The following is a 22,361-nucleotide window of genomic DNA, read 5'->3' as shown; positions in this document are numbered from 1 at the left end:
GGTTTTGAAGTGTTTGTCCTATATCTATGCGATATAAGAAAGCTCAGTAAATATTTTTTTTACACATATTAAACCCTTTTTTGGATATGCACAAAACTACTTCCATTCATTTTTTAAAACTGGTCCTGGTTTCTTTCAGATGAGTCCTGTGACATTGGTGGGGGTCTTAATCTCCCCTTTCCACAGTGGGGTCACATTTGTAGCCCAAATGGTTCGGACGCTACAAACAGACGGTCACATTGTAGTGGCGCCTCAGCACTCCGGTGCAGTGCTTTTGACTGTTGCACCATCCAGGATGGAGTCTCCCCTTTCCATAAAGTGGTCATAATAGTTAGTAGGTCAAACTGTTCGGGCGCTACAGTCGTTTGAGAATATTGATTTTGGGATGTCTCATGGTCTGACAAACACCGCTCCTTCACCTTTCACCACAGATGCAGAAGTGTTACATCAGCAGATGGGGTGGATTGAGATGCATCCAAATGCAAAAAAAAACATCTCTTGCTGAAACTGACTGATTTTTTATTATTATGCCAATTAGATTTCATGCACTGGCGTGTCAATCGACTTTAGGGGATTAAAGTAACCTTTTCTGATAAGGGAACATTGACAATGCACGTATGTGACCCACCGCCTTGATTCAGTCTTATGTAGCAACATTTTTATTATGTTCTTTACATTGGATAAAAGCAGAGACAGAGCTACAAAATGATATCATACACTACAGTTGATGAACAATGGGGAAGTAATTGGCTAGCTTGTTACACACCCCACTCTGACCATTTTACTCACCCTAGCAGAGCTGGTTAGGCTGTTTTCGTGTTATCCAGAGCATTGGTGACTAACTGTGCTGTTGACAGCAATTTGAAATCCCTTTTTTGCAGATGTTTATTGACACCGGCCATATTCAACAGGTGTTGAGCATTCATAAATTCATCAGTTATTCTGCGCTCTGAAATCAAGTTTAATTTACGAATGCACCCAAAATGGTTATTTGCTTAATGGAGTCTTTTGTTGAAACATGTAGCTAGCTAGCTAGCTAGGTAAATAATTAACCATAATCCCAACTCATTATGTTACTACCGTGCATGATTCTGCAGGTAGCTAACCAACAAGGTTCAATGTTAGCTAGCTAACATTAGGCTATAACTAGCCAAGCAAATGGCTCTGAGATACAAATAAGATAATGCATGTAACCTATAAGCTAGCGAGCCACCCAGCTAACATTAGCTAGCTAACATTACACTTTAACTTGAATTGAAAACGACTGTCAAATTTAGAAACGTGTAATATCTGAAAATGTAGCTAGCTGTCTTACCCATATACATCATTGTTGGATGTTTCTCCCTGTCACGGATGCCATGGTTGATCTTAGTTTGAAGATGTAACCCGGAGACAGGTGTTTTCTCCACCTCCTTAGCTATCGTACTCTAATTCCACTGAATTCAAAACTTGGTCCTCCAGAAAGTGGAGAGCAACAGTTATGCAGTTCTACTAAGCAACATATATAAAAATAAAAAGCCACGTTAGACAGGATTACCTACTCATACTGACCAGCTTAAATAGCCAGAAGCGTGCTACATGGCAGACCAAAACCAACTCCTCTCTCGGCATGTCCAGCCCACTCATTATCTCAGCCAATCATGGCTAGCGGGAAGGTAGTTGTCTTTTTCTGTGGCTAAACCAACTAGGCTCATAATTGTAACAATTTTATTCATATTTAGATGGCATACAAGTTTGATATTAAGGCACATCAAAGTTCACATGTTCCAAAATGCATTTTGATAATTAAAAAAAAAGTTTACTTCACACGAGCTATTTGAATGTAGTGATCCGCAACACATGCCTAGTTTCCTGAAATGGGTCATATGAGCTCATAATCCCAGTTTCTTGAAATATAACAACCGGTATCACACTTCCCTTTTTTTCAGCTCAGGATACGTTGCCATGTATCTAGTTGCTTACCCTCAATGAAAAGGTGAGAAGAGAAAGAGGTGGTAGAAAATGGAGGGAAAGGTGGGATGAGAAGGAGGCGATAGAAAATGGAGGGAAAGGAGGGATGAGAAGGAGGCGGGATGGAGGGAAAGGAGGCTGGATGGAGAGAGGCCAATAAATGTCACCGTTCCCACAGAGCAATCACCCAGTTAGACCTATACAAAAGTAATTGTGTGTTTCTGTTTTCGTTTAGCACAGGGCCTAATGAATGATTCTGCATGGGAATTAACAGTGCTAGTTGACCCGGTCCTAAAGTCAGCGGTGTATCAGACACTCACATAAAGCTAGTAGGGTTACCCTCTAGGTCCTCAGTAAGCTGTATGTCATAGCCATAGCATTATGGCCACCCTGTGAATGGAAGGATGTCCTGAAGGAGGCCTGGCCCGAGACATATACTATTCACGTGATGCACGCTGCCATTTTAAAGACTTGCTGGCCTTGTTTAGCTCCTCTAGCACACAAAGAGATCTTTCGGTGGTTGTTGCCCTGCTTTCCTCAAACAGCAGCACTGTTTATGATTAGGCCCAGTATTTATGGGATAGCTAACGCATGCTGCTAACTCTAGCATATAGACCTGGAGTTGATTAGGATGAAGATAATGGGTTAATTGCTCTGTGAGCAGGCTTATTTGATTGGGTAGCTAGCTGATGGTGGTGTTGAGGGCAGGGGTTCCCAGAGTCTTATGGGCTGCAGTGAGGGATCTGAGGTGGTGAATGGCTGGACTTGGGTTCACTGAACTTCCATTTTGGATATGATCGTGAAGAGGGTCACAGAGTTAGACTCCCAAGTTGGTTCAGTATGGGGTGTTGTGGACAATCTGTGCTGGGTGAATGGCTGGTTAAGGGTTAACTGAGTGTCAATGTTGGATTGTCGTGGGTTGCAGTCGGGGATCTGACGTTCGTGAATGGCTAGACAGTGGTTCACTGAGCATCAAGGTTGGATCTGGGCTGGGAGAATGGCTGGACAAACCAGGATATTTAGTACTAGGTTCACTGCCATGATCCAAACCCGGATGCCAAGAATTGACACTGAAAAACATTGGAACCATGTGGCGGGATACCCATATGTTACATACGCCTCTCGGAGGAGGGAACGCAACCCCCCAACTCCCCGTGGAGTGAAAAAGTTGTGTGATCGTAGGTGCGGGGATGGACGACAAATACAGTTTACAGGGAATTTATTATTCCTTAACACGGTAATGTGGGGAAAAGGGGCTGGACGGAACCAAATCAAAGAAAGTTAGTTAAGGAATCCCCTCTCCTACCTTACCTGCCTTCCCACTAATTACCTATACCTTTTGCACCGCCTGGCGCGCTAACCAAAATACAGGGTTGGTCCGCCCAGGTCTTACCTAGTGTGCATAGACAGATTAAATACTACGGGTTATGTATGCCCGCAGGCCTCTTGCTTAAACATTCCCAAGGTCCTTCCACCATGGGAACCAATGAAACAGAATAAGTGAAAAATGAACGTCCTATTGTCATACACATACCTCTGAAGGAGCGGCTACAAAATAATAATATCAACAAAACTTTCACTGACCAACACAGGACATAAAAAGAAGCTCTCTTCTGACAAAGGAACACTGGCTTTTATCAAGCTGGAGAAGGAGTTTGTAATTGAAGAGACAGCTGTATCCCCTGACGAGAGGGAGGGGTCAGAGCTCCAATCAGTGATGGGGCCGATCAATCGGGTGCTTTAGGAATCCAGGAAGCCACTTCTTGAAATATGCGTACAAACCCACAACAACACAAACTGGTGAACGTAACACCATGCCATTGAGAGCACTGCCTCCAAAAATGCAGTTGTGAAACTGTCATCAGTTTCCCAACATATATCATTAACATCCACAGCCCCACCTTGAAGTTGAAGTTTAAGGTTTTTTCAAATGAAAAAAAGGTTTAAAAAAAACAGCCTATTTGAATGTATCCTACTTTTCTTTGTCATATGGCTAAGTAATTTCTGTGTTTTCTCTTCCCTCCCACAGACGATGGCTAAAGTCATAACCTCCATGCTCAAGTTCCCACCAGACCAAGCTCAGCAGGTTCTGGAGAAGGAGGATACAAAAGCAATTGTAAGCAACTGTTCTTCCTTGTTGTAAAGCTACTAACGATGAGCCATATGTAACCACACACAGTCTCACACACAGTCCGTGCTTTGTCAGCAATTGCTTACAGACTTTACCTTGGCCTATAGTGCATTCGGAAAGTATTCAGACCCCTTAACTTTTTCCACATTTTGTTATGTTTCAGCCTTATTATAAAATGTATTTAAATTGTTTTCGTTCCTCATCAATTTACACACAATACCCCATAATGACAAAGCAAAAACAGTTTGTAGAATTTTTTACATTTTATAAAAATAAACTGATATCAAATTTGCATAAGTTTTCAGACCCTTTACTCAGTACTTTGTTGAAGCACCTTTGTCAGCGATTACGGCGTAGAGTCTTCTTGGGTATTACGCTACAAGCTTGGCACACCTGTATGTGAGGATTTTCTTACTTTTTTCTCTGCAGATCCTCTCAAGCTCTGTCAGGTTGGATGGGGAGTGTTGCTGCACAGCTATTTTCAGGTCTCTCCAGAAATGTTAGATTGGGTTCAAGTCTGGGCTCTAGCTGGGACACTCAGACTTGTCCCAAAACCACTCCTTGTCTTGGCTGTGTGCTTAAGGTTGTTGTCCTGTTAGTAGGTGAACCTTTGACCCAGTTTAAATGTATTTACATTGAAAAGCAAGATTGAACTCTTTGAATTTAGTCCTGAGCACTCTGGAGCAGGTTTTCATGAAGGATCTCTCTGTACAATGCTCCGTTCATCTTTCCCTCGATCCTGACTAGTCTCCCAGTCCCTGCCACTGAAAATTATCCCCACAGCATGATGCTGCCATCACCATGCTTCACCATAGGGATGGTGCCAGGTTTCCTCCAGACGCTTGTCATTCAGGCCATAGAGTTCAATCTTGCTTTCATCAGACCAGAGAATCTTGTTTCTTATGGTCTGAGAGTCTTTAGGTGCTTTTTGGCAAACTCCAACAGGCTGTCATGTGCCTTTTACTAAGGAGTGGCTTCTGTCTGGCCACTACCAGAATGTCCTGATTGGTGGAGTGCTGCAGAGGTGGTTGTCCTTCTGGAATGTTCTCCCATCTCCACAGAGGAACTTTGGAGCTCTGTCAGAGTGTCCATTGGGTTCTTGGTCACCTCCCTGACCAAGGCCCTTCTCCCCCGATTGCTCAGTTTGGTCGGGCATCCAGCTCTAGGAAGAGACTTGTTGGTTACTAACTTCTTCCATTTAAGAAGGATGAATGCTGCTGTGTTCTTGAGGACCTTCAATGCTGCAGAAATGTTTTGGTACCTTTCCCCAGATCTGTTACTCGACACAGTCCTGTCGTTGAGCTCTACGGACAATTCCTTCGGCCTCATGGCTTGGTTTTTGCCCTGACATGCACTGTCAACTGTGGGACCTTATATAGACAGGTGTGTGTCTTTCCAAATCATGTCCAATCAATTGAATTTACCACAGGTGGATTCCAATCAAGTTGTAGAAACATCTCAAGGATGATCAATGGAAACAGGATGCACCTGAGCTCAATTTCGAGTCTCATAGTAAAGGGTCTGAATACTTACATAAGGTATCTGTTTTTTTGGTTTTGCTTTTGTCATTATGGGGTAGTGTTTGTAGATTGATGAGGAAAAAATGTATTTCATCACTTTTAGAATAACGCTGTAATTTAACAAAATGTGGAAAAGGGAAGGGGTCTGAATACTTTCCGAATGCAGTGTATATTGATCATCTCTTCCAGATCATCAGCATCTTAAACAACAATAACCATGTAGAGCACTTTGTTCTGACTACAGTATCAGTTACAGCAATGGGAACGTGGAGGGGGAAGACATGTCTTATCTCTTGTCTGTTACAGTATTGAGGTATATTGGTAAGCACTGTGTACAAGCATACAATATATTAGATCTGGCTTTAGTGCAGTCAAAACGGTGTTTTAGGTCAGATGGGGGTTGATATTTGTTCTTCTGTTCTTTAAGCAACTTACCAGTCAAAGTAGTAAACTCATCAAAAAATGAAACGTCCTCTCACTGTCAACTGAGTTTATTTTCAGCAACCTTAATGTGTACATATGTTTATGAACATAAGATACATAAACTGAAGAAGTTCCACAGACATGTGACTAACAGAAATTGAATAATGTGTCCCTGAACAAATGGGGGTCAAAATCAAAAGTAACAGTCAGTATCTGGTGTGGCCACTAGCTGCATTAAGTACTGCAGTGCATCTCCTCCCCATGGACTGCACCAGATTTGCCAGTTATTGCTGTGAGATGTTACCCCACTCTTCCACCAAGGCACCTGCAAGTTCCTGGACATTTATGGGGGAGAATGGCCCTAGCCTTCACCCTCCAATCCAACAGGTCACAGATGTACTCAATGGGATTGAGATCCAGGCTCTTCGCTGGACAAGGCAGAACACTGACATTCCTGTCTTGCAGGAAGTCACACACAGAATGAGCAGTATTGCTGGTGGCATTGTCATGCTGGAGGGTCATGTCAGGATGAGCCTGCAGGAAGGGTAACACATGAGGGACGAGGATGCCTTCCCTGTAACGCACAGCGTTGAGATTGCCTGCAATAACAATAAGCTCAGTCCGATGATGCTGTGACACACCGCCCCAGACCATGACGGACCCTCCACCTCCAAATCGGTCCCGCTCCAGAGTACAGGCCTCTGTAACGCTCATTCCTTCGACGATAAACGCAAATCCAACCATCACCCCTGGTGAGACAAAACCACATCTGCAGTCCTCATGCCTCCTTGCAGCATGCCTAAGGCACGTTCACGCAGATGAGCAGGGACCCTGGGCAGCTTTCTTTTGGTGTTTTTCAGAGTCAGTAGAAAGGCCTCTTTAGTGTCCTAAGTTTTCATAACTGTGACCTTAATTGCCTACCGTCTGTAAGCTGTTAGTGTCTTAATGACCGTTCCACAGGTATATGTTCATTAATTGTTTATGGTTTATTGAACAAGCATGGGAAACAGTGTTTAAACCCTTTACAATGAAGATCTGTGAAGTTATTTGGATTTTTACATATCTTTAAAAGACAGGGTCCTGAAAGAGGACCGTTTTCTTTTTTTACTGAGTTTATATTACTGTTTGTGCAGTTAATGTAATCCTGTATCTTTCTTCTCCCTGTTGTTTCAGCCCTGGCTACGATGAGGGTCAGGTATCAGGATGGTGCTGGTACTTTAAGGATGGAGATGGACTTAACTGCTGCTGAAGGACTGCAGACTGCTGCATCACTGTGGACCAGATCTAGCCCTTCTACTTTTCTGTCCTTTCTTTTGCTTCTCGTGTGTGTGTGTGTGTGTGTGTGTGTGTGTGTGTGTGTGTGTGTGTGTGTGTGTGTGTGTGTGTGTGTGTGTGTGTGTGTGTGTGTGTGTGTGTGTGTGTGTGTGTGTGTGTGTGTGTGTGTGTGGATATGGTACGAGGGAAGTAGAAAATAGACCATGTAAGGATCATCCTAGTTGCTATTTCTTCCAATCTAATTTCACACAATGAAATTACGAATTTTAAATAATGAATTATAAAATATTTCAAATCAAATCTTTTTCTATTTCTATTTCTTTTTTTTCCTGGGTTAATTATATATCTATTTTACGGATGGCTTGTGCAATAAGTTTTTGTTGATCATTGGGTTGATTGTGATTTCGAGTTGATTCTTTGGTTGTGTTTTTTTTCAGTTGATCTATGGTTTTAGGTTGTTTGTATCAGTAGAGTTTTGGTTGTATTTCTACTGTGGGTCACTTCCTCCTTATGACTGTGTGATGGAATCGTAGAAATAGAATATGTAGACTATTTCTAGGGATTCTAAATATGAATCTACTTTCTATTTATATGGATGAGATGACCCTTTGACTGTACCTTCCTGTCCCTGAACTGTCTCTTCCTGTCCCTGAACTGTACCACTTAGACACCCTGGCTTGTTAGTTTCCCACAGCTTTTCTACTTTATATTTTGTGAAGACAAAATAAAATCAGCATAATGTAAAGTGTAAATACACAAAGTGAATCTGTACTATAGGGCACAATGCTAATACATTTTGAGACGAGCTAATACAATTTTATTTACTCAGATGTTCTGTCTTCCTCTGCTCATTATTCACTTTGTTGAAATGTGAATATTGTAAATGGTGTAAACTGAATGTATATAACATTAGGATCACCTGCTCTTTCCATGACAGACTGACCAGGTGAGTCCAGGTGAAAGCTATGATCCCTTATTGATGTCACTTGTTAAATCCACTTCAGTCAGTGTAGATTTATTTTTTGACATGTTTTATTGCCCCTTTATTTAACCAGGTAGGCAAGTTGAGAACAAGTTTTCATTTACAAAATATTGCGACCTTGCCAAGATAAAGCAAAGCAGTTCGACACAAACAACAACACAGAGTTACACATGGAGTAAAACAAACGTACAGTCAATAATACAGTAGAAAAATAAGTATATATACAATGTGAGCAAATGAGGTGAGATAAGGGAGGTAAAGGCAAAAAAAGGCCATGGTGGCAAAGTAAATACAATATAGCAAGTAAAGCACTGGAATGGTAGATTTGCAGTGGAAGAATGTGCAAAGTAGAAATAATGGGGTGCAAAGGAGCAAAATAAATAAAAACAGTAGGGGAAGAGGTAGTTGTTTGGGCTAAATTATAGATGGGCTATGTACAGGTGCAGTAATGTGTGAGCTGCTCTGACAGCTGGTGCTTAAAACTAGTGAGGGAGATGTGTTTCCAGTTTCAAAGATTTTTTGTAGTTCGTTCCAGTCATTGGCAGCAGAGAACTGGAAGGAGACCCGGCCAAAGGAGGAATGGCAGGTGCAGGCAGTGATCGGTTGACTGTTACATGCATTTATTTTTTACTTGCATTTAAGAGCAGTTGGGGGACACGGAATGAGAGTTGTATGACATTGAAACTTGTCTGGAGGGTTGTTAACACCGTGTCCAAAGAAGGGCCAGAAGTATACAGAATGGTGTCATCTGTGTAGATGTGGATCAGAGACTCACCAGCAGCAAGAGCGACATCATTGATGTATACAGAGAAGAGTCGGCCCAAGAATTGAACCCTGTGGCACCCCCTCAGATCTCCATAGAGACTGCCATAGAGACGATGAAGGGGAGGAGACCGGTTAAGAAATATTTTTTACACCTTGAGACAATTGAGACATGGATTGTGTATGTGTTCCCATTTAGAGGGTGAATGGGCAAGATAAAATACTTAACTGCCTTTGAATGGGGTATGGTAGTAGGAGCCAGGCTCACCGCTTTGTGTCAAGAACTGCAATGCTGCTGGGTTTTTAACGCTCAACATTTTCCCATGTGTATCAAGAATGATCCTCCCAAAGGACATCCAGCCAACTTGACACAACTGGGAAGCATTGGAGTCAACATGGACTAGCATGTGGAACGCTTTCGACACCTTGTTGAGTCCATGCCCTGACGAATTGAGGCTTTTCTGAGGGCAAAAGGGGGTGGACTCCATATGATTAGGAAGGTGTTCTTAATGTTTTTTCCACTCAGTGAATATACCATATGTATGCTGTTTACAGTATGTACATGTGCTATATTCAAGTATGACTTTCATAATTTTGTATGACCAGATATATTTCAGTAAGAGATGCTGTATTTCGGTAGGACATTTTGTAAATTTGTCCTGGGTGGTCACCTATTGGGGTGTTTCAGAAAGAGGTGTTTCCACCTTTTTGATCTGTATGACAAGATGAAAGCTTCTGAGGATGATGAAGTGATCACCTGGGTGTTTTCTAACTGTACGGAGGGAACAGAATAACACCAGCTCTAATCAAAACAGGACATTTCACTTCAGGAAGCATATAAGTATTAATAGAACTGTTTTGCAAACTGACAGAGGAAATGAGGGAAATCTGTTTCATAACACATTTTCAGGTTTGGAAATGAGTAACATCTGTATTAGAAATGGGTAAGATTTAATAAGAGCCTTTTTACTCAGTAATTACTTTGGCAGAATAGCACAATAGCAGTAATCTATGTTGACTGTTACATTTCATTTAACTCAAGGAATTAGGTCCTTGTTAAAGGGATAGATTTACCCAAAGTTCAAAATACTGTAATGAAACAGCAGGGAGCAGATCTCGAACCCTCGACCTTCTAGCCCGAACTCCAGCGCGCTATCAACTGTGCAGCAAAAGCATGCTCCAGCAGCAGAGTCGATATCCTCGTTTATAAAGCCAGGGTCGTTACACTACTCCCTCCTTTCAAAGAGCGCATCCTCGCGCTAGCTAGCGACTCCACGTCTTATTGGAATGCGCTCACCAGACAAGCACACGCACTTTCGTGGATGCAAGGTCCGATCACTTCTGACACCAATGTAATGAAACAGGCAGGGAGCAGGTCTCGAACCCTCGACCTTCTAGCCCGAAGTCGAGCGCGCTATCGACTGTGCCGCAAAAGCATGCTCGAGCGGCAGAGTCGATATCCGCGCGTATAAACCCAGGGTCGTTACAATACATATTGGTTTCCTTACCCGATAAGCATTTTATGGACAAGGTGTGACAGCAAACCATGGTTTCCCAAATGCTAACGTTTTAGCAGGGAATGGCCAGGGAAACTGAACCAAGCATTAGTATTTTATTGCAGATTTCAATTTACAAGGAAGCGTTGAACAAGTAATGAAGACACATATCAAACGTCAGCAGCCAATAACAAATTGGATTGGCCATCAACAGGCCATTCGTCTTTGGCCCTTGACTCGCTCCCCATACCAAACGACAGAGGGCATCGTCGTTCGTAAAAGTTGGAAGCGCGAGGCGGGTTATTTGGTGAAATGTGACGCTTGAGCCGCGAACCCATTGATAAATTCGCCTTCTGCCATGACCGCACTTATCACCACCGCAAGCAACTCCGTGCTGGAGACAGACACCAGTTCTTCAGATTCACAGTCTGCAGAGCAGCTGACGAGATCGTCACTTTTCAACGGACCGTTATTTTTTATTCTCGATCCACTACCCCTGTCGTTTTTTCCGTGTTCATAGTGCTAGACTTCAGAAAGTACTCAGAACTGTTGGTTTTTGTAACTTTTTCTGTAGCACTGAAACCTTGAAGGGCTTTGTTTTGTTTTATATACTTCTCCCATAGTGTTGTTCCTCTCAAGGATGCGCCAAAGGATGGGTCATGTTCTGAATCAGAAGAGGAGCCTTTTGGATGTTCTCTGCGTGTATTTGTCTGTTTCTGTAGTTCACTCCTACAACATTGACTTAAAACATGCTGTTGTGTTCCGTGGACCTGACTCGAGTTTCTTTGGATACTCTGTTCTGGAGCACTATCACGACAATACGCGCTGGTGAGTCTCAAGCTATCGAGAGGCCTATCAAGGCCATTACTTATCTTATAGCAATTACAGTCCCGACTGTTTATGCACTTATGTATCCTCCCTTGCTTGACCATTAATGGCAGGGTTTGGTTGTTGCGCAATTCTTATGGAGTGTATTTCGGCTATTCACTTTTGGGCACGCTGTGTAACCTGCTTGCATATGTTGAAGAATAGCCAAATGATGTGAGCTGTCGCCTACAAAATCACAAAGTAAATAAGTAAAATATTCGAAATCAATAGACTGTCTCATTTGACTGTGCGTAAAAGCCTTTCTCTTCTTTAGAAAAACAGTTGATTTATATGACGGCGACAATATTGTCTTAATTATGTCAACAGTTCGATTGATGTGCAGTGTTGTTTGGTTTCTTTTGGACCGTTGTTCTGTAGCAGCCTAGCTGACCTGTCCCAAATTCCAGCATGTAGCAGCCTAGCTGACCTGTCCCATATTCCAGCATGTAGCAGCCTAGCTGACCTGTCCCATATTCCAGCATGTAGAAGCCTAGCTGACCTGTCCTCGATTCCAGCATGTAGCAGCCTAGCTGACCTGTCCCAGATTCCAGCATGTAGCAGCCTAGCTGACCTGTCCCAGATTCCAGCATGCAGCAGCCTAGTTGACCTGTCCCAGATTCCAGCATGTAGCAGCCTAGTTGACCTGTCCCAGATTCCAGCATGCAGCAGCCTAGTTGACCTGTCCCAGATTCCAGCATGCAGCAGCATAGTTGACCTGTCCCAGATTCCAGCATGCAGCAGCCTAGTTGACCTGTCCCAGATTCCAGCATGCAGCAGCCTAGTTGACTTGTCCCAGATTCCAGCATGCAGCAGCCTAGCTGACCTGTCCCAGATTCCAGCATGTAGCAGCCTAGTTGACCTGTTCCAGATTCCAGCATGCAGCAGCCTAGTTGACTTGTCCCAGATTCCAGCATGCAGCAGCCTAGCTGACCTGTCCCAGATTCCAGCATGTAGCAGCCTAGTTGACCTGTCACAGATTCCAACATGTAGCAGCCTAGCTGACCTGTCCCAGGTTCCAGCATGTAGCAGCCTAGCTGACCTGTCCCAGATTCCAGCATGCAGCAGCCTAGCTGACCTGTCCCAGATTCCAGCATGTAGCAGCCTAGTTGACCTGTCCCAGATTCCAACATGTAGCAGCCTAGCTGACCTGTCCCAGATTCCAGCATGCAGCAGCCTAGCTGACCTGTCCCAGATTCCAACATGTAGCAGCCTAGTTGACCTGTCCCAGATTCCAACATGTAGCAGCCTAGCTGACCTGTCCCAGGTTCCAGCATGTAGCAGCCTAGCTGACCTGTCCCAGATTCCAGCCTAAGGTTAAGTGATCATGTCCCATAGATGTCACAACACCCACCATTGTCTTCATTGTCATGAGTCCCGTCTGCTGATGCCTTATGCACTGAGTGTACCAAACATTAGGAACACCTTCCTAATATTGAGTTGAAGTGGATTTAACAGGTGATATTAATAAGGGATCATAGTTTTCACCTGGATTCACCTGGTCAGTCTATTGAATGGAAAGAGGTGTTCCTAATGTTTTGTACACTGAGTGTCCATCCAGGGGTGGAATTGTGAATTGTGTTTTACCCCGGTTCCAGCCTGAATATAGGCTATGATACTTGTATTGAACATGTGGGAATTACTCTGTGCTACAGTGGGCCTGATGAAGACGATTATGAGATGCCATTATGCCACTTCATTGAGACAGGATGTGTGTTGTTGACACTTGTCCTTGATGCCGGGTGACTCCCATCCTTCAAGGTGGTTTTCACTTGCTCTTCTCATCAAAGCAGATGTTATTGGTCACATACACATATTTAGCAGATGTTATTGGTCACATGCACATATTTAGCAGATGTTATTGGTCACAGACACATATTTAACAGATGTTATTGGTCACAGACACATATTTAACAGATGTTATTGGTCACATGCACATATTTAACAGATGTTATTGGTCACAGACACGTATTTAACAGATGTTATTGGTCACATGCACATATTTAACAGATGTTATTGGTCACAGACACATATTTAACAGATGTTATTGGTCACAGACACATATTTAACAGATGTTATTGGTCACATGCACATATTTAGCAGATGTTATTGGTCACATGCACATATTTAACAGATGTTATTGGTCACAGACACATATTTAACAGATGTTATTGGTCACATGCACATATTTAACAGATGTTATTGGTCACATGCACATATTTAACAGATGTTATTGGTCACATGCACATATTTAACAGATGTTATTGGTCACATGCACATATTTAACAGATGTTATTGGTCACATGCACATATTTAACAGATGTTATTGGTCACATGCACATATTTAGCAGATGTTATTGGTCACATGCACATATTTAACAGATGTTATTGGTCACAGACACATATTTAACAGATGTTATTGGTCACAGACACATATTTAACAGATGTTATTGGTCACATGCACATATTTAGCAGATGTTATTGGTCACAGACACATATTTAACAGATGTTATTGGTCACATGCACATATTTAGCAGATGTTATTGGTCACATGCACATATTTAACAGATGTTATTGGTCACAGACACATATTTAACAGATGTTATTGGTCACATGCACATATTTAACAGATGTTATTGGTCACAGACACATATTTAACAGATGTTATTGGTCACATACACATATTTAACAGATGTTATTGGTCACAGACACGTATTTAACAGATGTTATTGGTCACATACACATATTTAGCAGATGTTATTGCGGGTGTAGCGAAATGCTTTTCCTTCTTCACTGTGTGACATCATGACTGTTTGACACTGTGGTGTTCTTTAATAATAACTGTGTCCCTTCCACTTGTCTCTGTCTACGAGGTGCTGGTAGGGGCCCATTGTCTCTGTCTACGGGGTGCTGGTAGGGGCCCGTTGTCTCTGTCTACGGGGTGCTGGTAGGGGCCCTTGTCTCTGTCTACGGGGTGCTGGTAGGGGCCCGTTGTCTCTGTCTACGGGGTGCTGGTGGGCGCCCGTTGTCTCTGTCTATGGGGTGTTGGTAGGGGCCCGTTGTCTCTGTCTACGGGGTGTTGGTAGGGGCCCGTTGTCTCTGTCTACGGGGTGTTGGTAGGGGCCCAAGGCCAACTCTTCTTCTTCTTAATTATGTGACTGACTGCTGTGACCGGATGTGTAAAGTTTACACTATGTTTCTTTCTGTCTACAGGGTTCTGGTAGGGGCCCCCAAGGCCAACTCTTCCTACAGCAGCTCACTTCACACCCCGGGAGCCGTGTTCAAGTGCCGTGTCCACAGCAACCCAGAGAGACGCTGCACGGAGATGAACCTGGGCCGAGGTCCGTACTCAACCATGAAACACACAGTCACCAGGGACCAGAGCCTTACGGAGAACCACTGAACAACCACACATTATACTCACCCTAGGACCAGAGCCTTACGGAGAACCACTGAACAACCACACATTATACTCACCCTAGGACCAGAGCCTTACGGAGAACCACTGAACAACCACACATTATACTCACCCTAGGACCAGAGCCTTACGGAGAACCACTGAACAACCACACATTATACTCACCCTAGGACCAGAGCCTTACGGAGAACCACTGAACAACCACACATTATACTCACCCTAGGACCAGAGCCTTACGGAGAACCACTGAACAACCACACATTATACTCACCCTAGGACCAGAGCCTTATGGAGAACCACTGAACAACCACACATTATACTAACCCTAGGACCAGGCATCATGCCAGTAGGACACAAAGGCATGTGCCCCCTCAGATTTGTCTTGTTTTATAATTTTTCAGATTTCAGATTTTTCAATTAATTACTAAACTTAATTTCTAAACCCAAATTTGATCATAATTATTTATAAAAACATCTGTCTGCTGTATTTTGTGAAGGGGGAACACTGACTGGACCAGCAATATTATGAAGTAGTTTTAAGCTTGCCAGCTAGATAGGGAATCTATCTCCCAACCTTATAACTAGCTACCAAGCAAGTTAGTGTTGCTTGTTTAACAATCTTCCATGCTTTTTTACATAGAATTTTATGCATAGTGATTTTGGCTATAGATTGCAGGAAAAAGCTGTTTCACGTACTTCATGCCCCATTTAACATAATATTGTCGAGGTGCCAGAAAGTTTGAGCCAAAGACATTTCCTGCAGTTCCTTTTCTTGTGGTCGAGAGAGAAGGTTTATGTTGGTTTAATAGAAACCCTACTTACTCCTCACTGTCACCCAAGTTTGTCCTGACACTTTGTTTAATAACGTATGTCTTATACGTTATTAAAACAAAGTGTCAGGACAAACTTGGGGCCTTGTTGCAGTGTCTCCCCCTCTGTGTCTCCCCCTCTGTCTCTCTGTGTCCCCCCCTCTCCCCCTCTGGTCTCTCTGTGTCTCCCCCTCTATGTCTCCCCCTCTGTCTCTCTGGTCTCTCTGTGTCTCCCCCTCTGTCTCTCTGGTCTCTCTGTGTCTCCCCCTCTGTCTCTCTGGTCTCTCTGTGTCTCCCCCTCTGTCTCTCTGGTCTCTCTGTGTCTCCCCCTTTATCTCTCTGGTCTTTCTGTGTCTCCCCCTCGGTCTCTCTGGTCTCTCTTTATCTCCCCCTCTGTCTCTCTGGTCTCTCTGTTTCTCCCCCTCGGTCTCTCTGGTCTCTCTGTGTCTCCCCCTCTGTGTCTCCCCCTCTGTCTCTCTGGTCTCTCTATGTCTCCCCCTCTGTGTCTCCCCCTCTGTCTCTCTGGTCTCTCTGTGTCTCCCCCTCTGTGTCTCCCCCTCTGTCTCTGTGTCTCCCCCTCTGTCTCTCTGGTCTCTCTGTGTCTCCCCCTCTGTGTCTCCCCCTCTGTCTCTCTGGTCTCTCTGTGTCTCCCCCTCTGTCTCTCTGGTCTCTCTGTGTCTCCCCCTCTGTGTCTCCCCCTCCCCCTCTGTGTCTCCCCCTCTGTCTCTCTGGTCTCTCTGTGTCTCCCCCTCTGTGTCTCCCCCTCTGTCTCTGTGTCTCCCCCTCTGTCTCTCTGGTCTCTCTGTGTCTCCCCCTCTGTGTCTCCCCCTCTGTCTCTCTGGTCTCTCTGTGTCTCCCACTCTGTGTCTCCCCCTCTATCTATCTGGTCTCTCTGTGTCTCCCCCTCTGTCTCTCTGGTCTCTCTATGTCTCCCCCTCTGTCTCTCTGGTCTCTCTGTGTCTCCCCCTCTGTGTCTCCCCCTCTGTCTCTGTGTCTCCCCCTCTGTCTCTCTGATCTCTCTGTGTCTCCCCCTCTGTGTCTCCCCCTCTGTCTCTCTGGTCTCTCTGTGTCTCCCCCTCTGTCTCTCTGGTCTCTCTATGTCTCCCCCTCGGTCTCTCTGGTCTCTCTGTATCTCCCCCTCTGTCTCTCTGGTCTCTCTGTTTCTCCCCCTCTGTCTCTCTGGTCTCTCTGTGTCTCCCCCTCTGTGTCTCCCCCTCTGTCTCTCTGTGTCTCCCCCTCTGTCTCTCTGGTCCCTCTGTGTCTCCCCCTCTGTGTCTCCCCCTCTGTCTCTCTGTGTCCCCCCCTCTGTCTCTCTGGTCTCTCTGTGTCTCCCACTGTGTCTCCCCCTCTATCTCTCTGGTCTCTCTGTGTCTCCCCCTCTGTCTCTCTGGTCTCTCTGTGTCTCCCCCTCTGTGTCTCCCCCTCTGTCTCTCTGTGTCTCCCCCTCTGTCTCTCTGGTCCCTCTGTGTCTCCCCCTCTGTGTCCCCCCCTCTGTCTCTCTGGTCTCTCTGTGTCTACCACTCTGTGTCTCCCCCTCTATCTCTCTGGTCTCTCTGTGTCTCCCCCTCTGTCTCTCTGGTCTCTCTGTGTCTCACCCTTTGTGTCTCCCCCTCTGTCTCTCTGGTCGTTCTGTGTCTCCCCCTCTGTCTCTCTGGTCTCTCTGTGTCTCCCCATCTGTCTCTCTGGTCTCTCTGTGTCTCCCCATCTGTCTCTCTGGTCTCTCTGTGTCTCCCCCTCTGTCTCTCTGGTCTCTCTGTGTCTCCCCCTCTGTCTCTCTGGTCTCTCTGTGTCTCCCCCTCTGTCTCTCTGGTCTCTCTGTGTCTCCCCCTCTATCTCTCTAGTCTCTCTGTGTCTCCCACTCGGTCTCTCTGGTCTCTCTTTATCTCCCCCTCTGTCTCTCTGGTCTCTCTGTTTCTCCCCCTCGGTCTCTCTGGTCTCTCTGTGTCTCCCCCTCTGTGTCTCCCCCTCTGTCTCTCTGGTCTCTCTATGTCTCCCCCTCTGTGTCTCCCCCTCTGTCTCTCTGGTCTCTCTGTGTCTCCCCCTCTGTGTCTCCCCCTCTGTCTCTGTGTCTCCCCCTCTGTCTCTCTGGTCTCTCTGTGTCTCCCCCTCTGTCTCTCTGGTCTCTCTGTGTCTCCCCCTCTATCTCTCTGGTCTCTCTGTGTCTCCCACTCGGTCTCTCTGGTCTCTCTTTATCTCCCCCTCTGTCTCTCTGGTCTCTCTGTTTCTCCCCCTCGGTCTCTCTGGTCTCTCTGTGTCTCCCCCTCTGTGTCTCCCCCTCTGTCTCTCTGGTCTCTCTATGTCTCCCCCTCTGTGTCTCCCCCTCTGTCTCTCTGGTCTCTCTGTGTCTCCCCCTCTGTGTCTCCCCCTCTGTCTCTGTGTCTCCCCCTCTGTCTCTCTGGTCTCTCTGTGTCTCCCCCTCTGTGTCTCCCCCTCTGTCTCTCTGGTCTCTCTGTGTCTCCCCCTCTGTCTCTCTGGTCTCTCTGTGTCTCCCACTCTGTGTCTCCCCCTCTATCTATCTGGTCTCTCTGTGTCTCCCCCTCTGTCTCTCTGGTCTCTCTATGTCTCCCCCTCTGTCTCTCTGGTCTCTCTGTGTCTCCCCCTCTGTGTCTCCCCCTCTGTCTCTGTGTCTCCCCCTCTGTCTCTCTGATCTCTCTTTGTCTCCCCCTCTGTGTCTCCCCCTCTGTCTCTCTGGTCTCTCTGTGTCTCCCCCTCTGTCTCTCTGGTCTCTCTATGTCTCCCCCTCGGTCTCTCTGGTCTCTCTGTATCTCCCCCTCTGTCTCTCTGGTCTCTCTGTTTCTCCCCCTCTGTCTCTCTGGTCTCTCTGTGTCTCCCCCTCTGTCTCTCTGGTCTCTCTGTGTCTCCCACTCGGTCTCTCTGGTCTCTCTTTATCTCCCCCTCTGTCTCTCTGGTCTCTCTGTTTCTCCCCCTCGGTCTCTCTGATCTCTCTTTGTCTCCCCCTCTGTGTCTCCCCCTCTGTCTCTCTGGTCTCTCTGTGTCTCCCCCTCTGTCTCTCTGGTCTCTCTATGTCTCCCCCTCGGTCTCTCTGGTCTCTCTGTATCTCCCCCTCTGTCTCTCTGGTCTCTCTGTTTCTCCCCCTCTGTCTCTCTGGTCTCTCTGTGTCTCCCCCTCTGTCTCTCTGGTCTCTCTGTGTCTCCCCCTCTGTCTCTATGTGTCTCCCCTTCTGTCTCTCTGGTCCCTCTGTGTCTCCCCCTCTGTGTCTCCCCCTCTGTCTCTCTGTGTCCCCCCCTCTGTCTCTCTGGTCTCTCTGTGTCTCCCACTGTGTCTCCCCCTCTATCTCTCTGGTCTCTCTGTGTCTCCCCCTCTGTCTCTCTGGTTTCTCTGTGTCTCCCCCTCTGTGTCTCCCCCTCTGTCTCTCTGTGTCTCCCCCTCTGCCTCTCTGGTCCCTCTGTGTCTCCCCCTCTGTGTCTCCCCCTCTATCTCTCTGGTCTCTCTGTGTCTCCCCCTCTGTCTCTCTGGTCTCTCTGTGTCTCACCCTCTGTGTCTCCCCCTCTGTCTCTCTGGTCGTTCTGTGTCTCCCCCTCTGTCTCTCTGGTCTCTCTGTGTCTCCCCCTCTGTCTCTCTAGTCTCTCTGTCTCTCCCCCTCTGTCTCTCTGGTCTCTCTGTGTCTCCCCCTCTGTCCCTCTGGTCTCTCTGTGTCTCCCCCTCTGTCTCTCTGGTCTCTCTGTGTCTCCCCCTCTGTCTCTCTAGTCTCTCTGTGTCTCCCCCTCTGTCTCGCTGGTCTCTCTGTGTCTCCCCCTCTGTCTCTCTGGTCTCTATGTGTCTCCCCCTCTGTCTCTCTGGTCTCTCTGTGTCTCCCACTCTGTGTCTCCCCCTCTATCTATCTGGTCTCTCTGTGTCTCCCCCTCTGTCTCTCTGGTCTCTCTATGTCTCCCCCTCTGTCTCTCTGGTCTCTCTGTGTCTCCCCCTCTGTGTCTCCCCCTCTGTCTCTGTGTCTCCCCCTCTGTCTCTCTGATCTCTCTTTGTCTCCCCCTCTGTGTCTCCCCCTCTGTCTCTCTGTGTCTCCCCCTCTGTCTCTCTGGTCCCTCTGTGTCTCCCCCTCTGTGTCTCCCCCTCTGTCTCTCTGTGTCCCCCCCTCTGTCTCTCTGGTCTCTCTGTGTCTACCACTCTGTGTCTCCCCCTCTATCTCTCTGGTCTCTCTGTGTCTCACCCTCTGTGTCTCCCCCTCTGTCTCTCTGGTCGTTCTGTGTCTCCCCCTCTGTCTCTCTGGTCTCTCTGTGTCTCCCCCTCTGTCTCTCTAGTCTCTCTGTGTCTCTCTGGTCTCTCTGTCTCTCCCCCTCTCTGTCTCTGGTCTCTCTGTGTCTCCCTCTCTGTCTCTCTGTGTCTCCCCCTCTGTCTCTCTAGTCTATCTGTGTCTCCCCCTCTGTCTCTCTAGTCTCTCTGGTCTCTGTCTCTCTGTGTCTCTCCCTCTCTCTCATACACATGCACACACACACCAAGAGGGAGAGAGGGCTACTATGAATCACGCCAGACAGAGGGAGTTCAGCCCCAGGTTGTCTCAGAGAAAATATTAGCGATGAACTCTGGAAGTAGCCTCAGTTATAACTATATTTATTTACACTAATTGCTCTAGTAAACGTGTGCGCGTCTCTAATGGCAACCTCTTTCCTATATAGCCCTAGTGCACTACTTTTCAACAGAGCCTTATGGTGCCTTGTCAAAAGTAGTGCACTATAGGGCTAAGGGTGCCATTAGAGACACAGCCTGTCATCTGAGACGGGAGGCAGAGGAACTGAACCGTTTAAGGGTTGTTGGTACCCATGATGAGAGAGAGAGAGATCCCCACTGCTTTTTTCTACATTTATTCGTTAGATTCAGACTCTGTAAAGCAGCGCCTTGATTGCACAATTCCTTTTGTGATGCCTTTGAATTCACCCAACAGATCCTAATCCACTTTATTTGCCAGGTTAGTGCATTCTTGGCAACTCGTGTTTTTATGTCTTAGGCTGCGTTGCAAATGGCCCCCTATGTCCTTATGGGCCTTGGACAAATGTAGTTGACTTTGCCATTTGGGATGGAGACAGTCTTACTCCTTTCTCAGACATTCCTTGGGTCTTTTTGATCTTCATTAAGATTTAAGAATTGCTTAAAGGTGACATCCAATGCAATTAGAGGCCTAGAAACCAGTCAAATTATAGCTCCTCACCTTTAAAGGGATGTTTCATTTTCTAAGCCACTTTTATCTGTTAGCAAAAGTGAAATAATTGGGGAGTTCCTTTGGCCTAGAGGCCTGCTACACACTCTGTAATGATTAAACAGGATGGGATGACCTAACTGCTCTGTCTCGAATGGCACCCTATTCCCTACATACTGGTTAAAAGTAATGCACTATGGGTGCTATTTCAAATCAAAATCGAATTGTATTAGTCACATGCCCCTGAATACAACAGGTGTAAACCTTACAGTGAAATGCTTACTTACAAGCTTAACCAGCAATGCAGTTAAAAAAAACAAATACGAATAAGAAATAAAAGTAACAAGTAGTTAAAGAGCAGCAGTAAAAATAACAACAGCGAGACTATATACAGCAGGGGTGTCAAAGTCAAATGGACGGAGGGCCAAATAAAAAAATCAGCTACAAGACGAGGGCCGGACTGTTCGAATGTTCATTGAAAATTTTTTAAATGACGCATATAGTCTAGTGAACCTAATTGAACCTACTGAAAACCTAACAAATATATTACAATATGATCAGATAAATAAAGCAATATTTTCTTATGGCTCTGTCAGTAATCTTTAATTTTCAACAGACACAAAAGACAAATTTCCTTTATATAAATATCCCCATAACATGAACATTAAATGAAAGAAACCGGTATTCAAGGCACCATCAGTAGACTATATTTTCTATTTTAGCAAAAGTGGGCTAAATTTACTTCAAAGAAAAAACAATAATAGCAATTTTCTATCATCCACTCAACTGAAATATTTTTAAAATATAATTGGATTGAAATACAAAAAAATAAAGTGCAAAAATCTATTAATCAAAAACAACACTTTGTTTAAGGAGAAGTAACATGCAGTGAAAACAAATATTAAATTTTAACTTTTAAACTTGAACTGAGTAAAAACTCTAAATATGTGATTGCACAGTAATGTTCACTTGTTTGAGGTTGAGGGTGATACTTGGTGGTGTCCCATCTTTTCCACAAGTTCATCAATGTTCGGGGTAAGGCTCTGAGCTGAAGAAATCCTCAGAATTGAGTGGAGGTGTTCAGCAGTAAGTCGACTTCTGTGTGATGTTTTGTTCAGGTTCATCAAAGAAAACAGTTGTTCACACAGGTATGTGCTGCCAAACATAGACAACGTTTGAGCAGCCTGGATGCGCAGCTGGGGCATTGTGCCGGGGAGGAAACGGGCGAACTCCGCAGCACCCACTGCCGCATATTTTGCCCTCAGTGCATCATTGCATTGGAGGTCAATCAACTCCATTTGGAGGTTTGGTGGTGAGCTTTCCACGTCAACAGCAAATGGGTTACCGAGCAGTTCCAACCTGCTTTTTTGTGCTTCAAAGTCAGCAAATCGGCGTCGAAAGTCAGCGGCAAGCATACCTATTTTATCAGCCAACTGTGTGCTCGGGAACGCACTGGTAGAGAGCTTCTCTTTCATGGTCTGGCAGCTGGGAAAGTGGCTCAAATTTTCTTTCCGCATCTGCGTCTCCCACAGAGTCAGTTTGGTTTTAAATGCCTTCACTGTACTGTACATATCAGAGA

The 22,361-nt window shown here is 45.5% G+C and overlaps 2 protein-coding genes across 2 annotated transcripts in view; both read left to right on the top strand.

Annotated features, from left to right (window-relative positions):
• LOC139381406 (golgin subfamily A member 4-like) overlaps nt 1-7,376 on the top strand; it is a 55,794-nt gene extending 48,418 nt beyond the window's left edge. The window contains exons 21-22 of the mRNA XM_071124907.1: nt 3,980-4,066; nt 7,198-7,376. Of these exons, the coding sequence (XP_070981008.1) occupies nt 3,980-4,066; nt 7,198-7,212 (102 nt within the window). The 3' untranslated portion in view covers nt 7,213-7,376. The remainder of the gene's footprint in view (nt 1-3,979; nt 4,067-7,197) is intronic.
• A 3,609-nt stretch (nt 7,377-10,985) lies between these two features.
• The window catches only part of LOC139381458 (integrin alpha-9-like), a 145,372-nt gene continuing 133,996 nt past the window's right edge, over nt 10,986-22,361 (top strand). Inside the window, exons 1-2 of the mRNA XM_071125006.1 lie at nt 10,986-11,367; nt 14,617-14,744. Of these exons, the coding sequence (XP_070981107.1) occupies nt 11,180-11,367; nt 14,617-14,744 (316 nt within the window). The 5' untranslated portion in view covers nt 10,986-11,179. The remainder of the gene's footprint in view (nt 11,368-14,616; nt 14,745-22,361) is intronic.

This window comes from Oncorhynchus clarkii, chromosome 23, assembly GCF_045791955.1.
Source record: "Oncorhynchus clarkii lewisi isolate Uvic-CL-2024 chromosome 23, UVic_Ocla_1.0, whole genome shotgun sequence".
NCBI lineage: Eukaryota > Metazoa > Chordata > Actinopteri > Salmoniformes > Salmonidae > Oncorhynchus > Oncorhynchus clarkii.
Note: the sequence above shows the minus strand (reverse complement) of the source record. Positions and strands in the feature narration are given on the sequence as shown.